The 7,500-nt window shown below is 42.3% G+C and overlaps 1 protein-coding gene across 1 annotated transcript in view; it reads left to right on the top strand.

Moving 5' to 3' along the window:
• LOC134454832 (neurobeachin-like) overlaps positions 1-7,500 on the top strand; it is a 716,394-nt gene that overhangs the window by 202,677 nt on the left and 506,217 nt on the right. Inside the window, exon 14 of the mRNA XM_063205991.1 lies at positions 5,413-5,492. Within this exon, the coding sequence (XP_063062061.1) occupies positions 5,413-5,492 (80 nt within the window). The remainder of the gene's footprint in view (positions 1-5,412; positions 5,493-7,500) is intronic.

The raw sequence follows: 7,500 nt of genomic DNA, 5'->3' as shown, positions 1-7,500 counted from the left end.
ACACACACACACACACACACACACACACACACACACACACACACACACACACACACACACACACACACACACACACACACACACACACACACACACACACACACACACACACACACACACACACACACGGGTGACTCTAAACAACTCTCCATTGACCTTAACAGTGACAAAAGTTATCTGGAGGTTTATGTCACCTTCATATGGTAAACCCATGGCTCCAAATATATTTGTTCTGTGGGTAAAGCATATGTACTTGGTGGTTGAGTTGGTGAAAACCTTTTGAAGGACCTGGTCAAGAGGTAGTGTTGACCTAGATGGATGAATTAAATGTTCCATGCCAAACAGCCTTACGTGCATACACATACAGCACAGTGAACAAATCCAAAAGAGCCAACATCACACAAAATAACATGCGCATTAGGCCAGTGATTGCTGCAGGATACACATGTGCTGAAGAAAATACAGTGAAAGTATGGGGATTTGTGAAGGCTATGTGGTTTTTCCTAAATATGTGTGTGCATATACAGTGGTATACAATAATTTAATGATTGGGCACCCCTTTTGAAAAACATTATTGGTTTGTCTGTTGATAGTTTGTTAAAGCAATTTTGTGTTAGCATTATGTTAAACAGTATGGAAAGTACAACATTTCAGATGTGAAATCACTTTTATGGGCCCAGCAGAATCAATTGGACATGTAGCCTAAATATTCTAGTAATATTTTTTGCTAATGCAATGGGCTGTGGGTGGTTCTACTGTATAAGCAGACAAGTCCCAGAAGTCTTGGCATTTTGAATTTGAGGTGGTGTGGATAGTCAATGGTAAAAATACTGTCAGCATTCTTGTCTTCCTTCCATTTGTTTTATTTTTTTAAGATAGGGATGACTATTCCACAATGTACTTTTGCTCCTACATGAAATACAGGGTGGATTTTGAACAGTGCTTCCAACCTTTGCTCTACAGAAGTCTCTAACCCAGCCATGGCTTTACTTCAACTGTGCAATTGTGTGACTATTGAGCATTCTTTTGAAGAATCTTCTGGTTTCACAACTCGATGAAATTGCTGCATTCCTAACCCATTCAAGCACTACAGACAGCATAGTACATAAACATTGTAAAGAAGAGAATTATTCCACTAGGATAGTTCAGCTTATTTTTGGTTTATTTTGGCTTACTTTAGTTATTCAATTTATTAGGCTATTCATCTTATTTTGCCCCCCAGGGGTCCCAGGCCCCACTTTGAGAACCACTGCCTCAGAAGGTTTTCACCATCTCAACACTCAAATATACATATTTTACCCACATAAAAGTTATTTTGAGCCAGAGTTCACCTTATGAAAGTGATTTGGTGCGTATGCAAATTAGCGCATAATTGATAATGTATGCCCTCATTTGCATATCTAAACATCAAAATACAAAAAACATCCAATACATTTTTTTCTTCTCTCATCATCAGTAATCAACTGAGAAAGTTTCATGGTGATACCTATTATTTTAATTTTTTAGCCTATTCACCTGTAGTAGTCTTACCTTAACAATATATTTATGCTAATTATGCAAATTGCTCAAAGTGCAACTTTGGGCAACCAAGCTCAATTCTATCCATTAGGCCCATAGATGATATTTCTGCAATAAAACTTTAGGGTACTCAACATTTCCGGGTTCATGAAATCACGACTAGACTATGTATTTAGGATCTTTAATTTGATCTTCAAAGTTAAAACCACAACATTCCTGCTTGCTAACAGTCTCCCCTTCTTGCAACTGAAAGGGAGGAGCTTTTAAAGGCAGGTGAGTGGTGTGGCAATCAGTTCAACAGTTACAATCAATCAATCAGCTCCACACCTGCATCCAATTACCACCAATTTCAATTACCCAAGTCAGCTCCACACAAGCAGGTTAAAATCACAAAACCAAATGCACTACATATGAGAAATAAAATGCTGTTAAAACAAGTTCAAAATAAACAGTTTTAAAACAGCATTGAAAAACATATGCAGAAAGAAAAGCAGATAAAATGTGTGTTTTAAAACAGTGAAGATCTCAATCTTCACACACATATACTGTACATGCACATACACATACACATACACATACACATACACATGCACATGCACATGCACATACACATACACATACACATACACATACACATACACACTCACACAAGCGCACACATACACACACACACACACACACACACACACACACACACACACACACACACACACACACACACACACACACACACACACACACACACACACACACACACACACACATAGCTGATAAGAGTTATGCATTGATTAGCTGTCTAAAACGCTGCCTGAACACATTGATTTAGCTTTGGCACCGGCTGTGGTGTTGGCTTTGGCTATGGCTTTACGGTGGCAAGTTTCCAGCAGCAGAATGGCAACAAGTAGGCCCAGGGCCGTAACCAGACATGTTTTAATACAGAGGTCAAATACTGTGCACTGTGCACTGTACATTTAGAATGCTTCAAACTCTTAAGTTTGTTTGTATACAGACTGAATTTACCATTGTTGATCATATATTGATTTTTATCATAGATACATTTTACATTTCTAAAAAAAATACAGAGGACATGACGTCTGTGTCCTCAATGGTAGTTACGGCCATGAGTAGGAAAACCCCTGTGCTGAATATTACACTCGTCTTATTGCACGTCTTAGCTCTTTCAGGAAAGTGATATACAGACTTAGTTCCTGTTATTTTGTGTTGGACTGTAATACTCTTTGTTTGACAAGGAGGGAATGCGTATACAAATCTGGATTAATTTATTTTAGCCTAAGGCACCTGCAAAAAACGCCTGCTAAATGCCAAAGCCCTTTTTGGGAAAAGGTGCCCTCAGCCTAAAAAAAACCTAAATATCTCAGCCTTTGAGGCACATAAAAACATGAAATGAGCTGCATTTAAAAGCTTAGACCCTGCTTTTGCATTAGAATGTTTTCCTTCAGATCTAACACACCCAAATCTGAAATCTTATGAGCCTGAGTGCTGTGTCTATGTTGCTCCAGGCGCCTAGGCCTATGCAGCATATACACAGTATCAGACTTTAATGGGTTAAAGATGCTGGCAAGTAGCAGAACAAGTGACAGAAAGGCAACAAGTTATATTTACGGGACGAAGCTGTTCTCTGACGCCTGTACACAAACACTCAGGTTGAAGCTGTTGGCTATACAGTACATGTACTCTACGTTGACTGTGTGGACACTTTTTAAAGATTTTATGTTGAGAGAGAGAGAGAACGAGAGAACGAGAGAACGAGAGAGAGAGAGAATGAGACAGAGAGAGAGAGAACGATAGAGAGAGAACGAGAGACGTAAATAGTCTATTGACAATACGTACTGTAAATGCATGGCAGCCCTGTGCTCTCCTCAACAAACACAACTTGCCTGCTGCTTGTGGTCCTGCATCTTAAACTGTGGCTGCATGAAGGCATGCACGCACACATACGCACACACACACACACTCACACACACACACACACACACACACACACACACACACACACACACACACACACACACACACACACACACACACACACACACACACACACACACACACACACACACACACACACACACACACAGAGGCTAACTGCTGATCCTGTATCTGTCGGTCAATATGGGGTATTAATCCACGTCCAGGTGGTCTATTGATTCCCCCGGAAGACTCAATCTCTCAGTCTGTCATGCCACACCTGCTAAAGAGGGGGAGATTACAGACGCAAGACACAGGCATGGGTAGAGACACTAAAACACACACACACACACACACACACACACACACACACACACACACACACACACACACACACACACACACACACACACACACACACACACACACACACACACACACACACACACACACACACACACACACACCTGGTGGGGGAAGAATGTCAGTCTAAGGTGATCGATCTACTCCATGCATGTACAGTACATAATACAGCACAGACAAAGCACTGCCATGCACACTATGCTTTAAAGGGACACTGTGCAGGAAATGGTCAAAAAGGTATTGCAACTATGCTGCTCATTGAAACTGGGCTGCCTATTGCCAAATTTGATCTGTACATGAAAGTTTACTAAGTAATAAACACATATTTTCTAGTATTTTCCTAGTATGGTCCAAGTAGAGTCATTGTTGCAGCTAAAAATGGCTATTTTTGGAAATTCAAAATGGCGGACCATAGTGAATACTTAGAATTTGATGGTGAGTATTCATGAAAAATGTAACATTAGTGAATGGGCAACATGAATTCTGGAAATAAACAACTAAAAATGTCACACAGTGTCCCTTTAAAATAAAAATCATGAAATGATTTGAGCCTACTACTTTGATGTATCTCAGCTTGTCTGCAGAGGAATGGGGGTGTACCCCATCACACTTGCTAAAATGCTACATATATTATGCCCACTGCTTCCTTGATGCTTACATTCATAATATATCAAAACAGCAGCACCAGTGCTTTTTAAGACATGTCCTCATAAATGGAATTTGACCCAGTTTCGTGGGCATTTGCTGCATAGCCCGACTCAGTGGTTCCCAAAGTTCTTCAGCGGGGACCCCCTTTTGGATTTAAGAATGTTTTCGTGTTTGTCTAAACAATTTTTTGGCCATTAATATTGCTAGATTTTCCATTAAAATGTTGCCCGCTGATGTGCACAAAAAACAGGCCAATATCTATTAACCATACAAGTGAATACTGGTATGCAATTATGGAATTGTGTTAGCTGTGGATTTCCGCTTTTTATGCAATGCCCTTTTTGTCCTTGACCCCTCTTCAGGACCTCCCCGACCCCAGTTTGGGAACAACTGGCTTAACCAGAGAGTTCATACAGCAACTCCAAGAGGACTTAGCGAGGTCTTCGAAGGATACAGTAGTCTTCTAGCAACTTACAGTAGCCGACTGAATCCTGCCCATTCTGCCTCGTGGCTGAGAACTCTTGAACCTCATTTTTTCCCTCCAAATTAGAATTCCTGGTGAATTCTAGAATACAGTATGCATCTGCACTTGGTTCATCTTTATCGTCAGCTCATTGTTGGCGCCTTCGGGCTGGGGGTTGCCCCTCTGTACTCTGGTCAAACTTTAAATAGGGAAGCTGTTTTGTTCTGTTCTGTTCTGTTCTGTACTGCTCTATTCTGCGGAGTGAATCTGGGTCAGTCTCTCGCTTCTGGGCTCAGCTGCGCTGCTGAGGAAGCTAGAGAGGAGTTCCAGTAAGCCTCCAGTCCCCAGCCAGTTGGTGGGGGTTAGACTTGGGCAAGGCTGCCTAGAAATCTCCTAATCAGGCGCTGCAGGGCAAGTGGGGCTGCCAAGGGGACGACCAGCCAATACGGATTTGATTATTTATTTGTTTGTTTGTTTGTTTCTATCCACAGATGGGCCACGGCCATCCCAGAAGGAGATACTCTCCCTGCGTTCCTTCATGCTGCTGTTCCTCAAGCAGCTCATCCTGAAGGTGAGGCACTGGCTCTAGCGCAAACTAGAGGGGGGAGGGGGAACTGCACACATCACATGAGAGAGAGAGAGAGAGAGAGAGAGAGAGAGAGAGATTTTTACAAAGCCGTCAAAACATCATCATTTTTTAAGCAAAGCAAAAGAAAAAACAAAAACAAAAACAAAACCAAACCAGTTCCCGCCTTACAGCCTCAACACCAACCTCTCCTCCTCATCCACCTCACACAACAGTCCTCCCAATCCCCAAATTCCCAAAAAAGAATCTACATCATTCACCAATTTGTAATATGCCTACTCCACCTTGACCCTACACCCCACCATCCCCTTTAAAACTTCCACGGGGTCTGTTGTCCCCTCCCCGAGAGAGACAGAGAGAGCGAGAGAGAGAATGAGACTATAGATATCATTGTCCAAAATATGGGAAAAGAAAACTGGAAATATTCTACCGCATTCTCAAACAAATAACCAAATTTCAGTCTCCATAATGACAAATGCACATGTTCACACATGCACAAAGTTCAGGAGAAGCGTAATGAAATTTGGCATGCCTGATTTACCACCTGCTTTCCATTCTCCGCTCAACTGTCATTCAGTGGAATTTCATTGCACCAACATTTGGAACATACAGCATTATTCTCTGCTCACCTCTCTCCAGTCAGAAATTTGCTATCTTGCTCGCACCCACCACCTCCCCGTTCGCCTCCCTTCTGCTACTGTTCAATCGATTCGTCAGGCGTCTTGCCCTACCTTCCTCTCCAGTTCTCCTTAATGCATAGCTCTCTGACCATCATCGGCCGGGGGTGGTCCGCGCAGACCTCGTACATCCAGTGTTTGCGGGCGTAGATACTGCCCGAACTCTCTGTGGGGCCCCATACTCCAGAGCTCGAGAAAGTTAAGTTAGACATTTCTCGGCCGTGCCAGTGCTTCAGCACCACGGCCAGCGATCTTGCCTAATACACTTATTGGAAGTGTGTGTGTGTGTGTGTGTGTGTGTGTGTGTGTGTGTGTGTGTGTGTGTGTGTGTGTGTGTGTGTGTGTGTGTGTGTGTGTGTGTGTGTGTGTGTGTGTGTGTGTGTGTGTGTGTGTGTGTGTGTGTGTGTGTGTGTGTGCGTGTGTGTGTTTTAAGACATTTTTTTGGGCTCGGACATCAGGTGTCACTGCGGCATCCAATGCCCATTAATGAATCAGAAATTGGTGGTTGATATGCTGAAATGCATACCTCCTAGATAGTGCACTAAAAACAAACAAACAAAATAAATCCATACACATGGCACAGATTTTTGTTTTGCCGCCCTGACGTGTGGTAATGCTGAAACATCAGTGATCCACGTGTGAGTGTGTGTGTAGTCATATTGTGTGAAGGTGGCCTCTACTTATCCGAACACTTAAAGGACACTTGAGCTTAAAGGGCTGTTAAACAGCTCTCCTCTTGGCTGGGGATTACGGCTCCATGCCTTCTCCCATCCCCGCCCCGTTTCAGAGGTTTACTGTCTGCTGTAACTCAGCTCACTGCTGTCATGTCTCGCCTGTCTGCCCTTGTCATCATAAACGTGAACACAATGGTTGTACGTGGATCAGTGACGTTTCAGCAGTAGCACACGTCAGGGCGGCGTAACGACAGCCTAGTGGACCATCTAAGAAGCATATTGATTGCAGCATATCAACCATCAATTGCTAATTAATTTATAGGCATTACATGCTGTTGTGCTACCTGATGTCTGAGCCCACATGTTTCTGTAATAGTCATTGAAAGGTCAATTTCCATAGTACTACTCTACTATGACATAACAAAGTGCCCTCAGTAATGCACTATGAATCGGCCATTGCAATTCTGGTAACAACAAATCAACAATGCCATGTTTTAACGGGTTAAAGAATGGAAGGATACAAGTGTTTCATAATTATAAAATATCTTGCTCTAGTAGTAAAATAATGAAGATTGTAGATTAAGTTTGGGTCAATAGTATGGTGTATTTGTATGGAATAACAGCCGACTAGTCTGTCCCGAT

Source organism: Engraulis encrasicolus, chromosome 8, assembly GCF_034702125.1.
Source record: "Engraulis encrasicolus isolate BLACKSEA-1 chromosome 8, IST_EnEncr_1.0, whole genome shotgun sequence".
NCBI lineage: Eukaryota > Metazoa > Chordata > Actinopteri > Clupeiformes > Engraulidae > Engraulis > Engraulis encrasicolus.
Note: the sequence above shows the minus strand (reverse complement) of the source record. Positions and strands in the feature narration are given on the sequence as shown.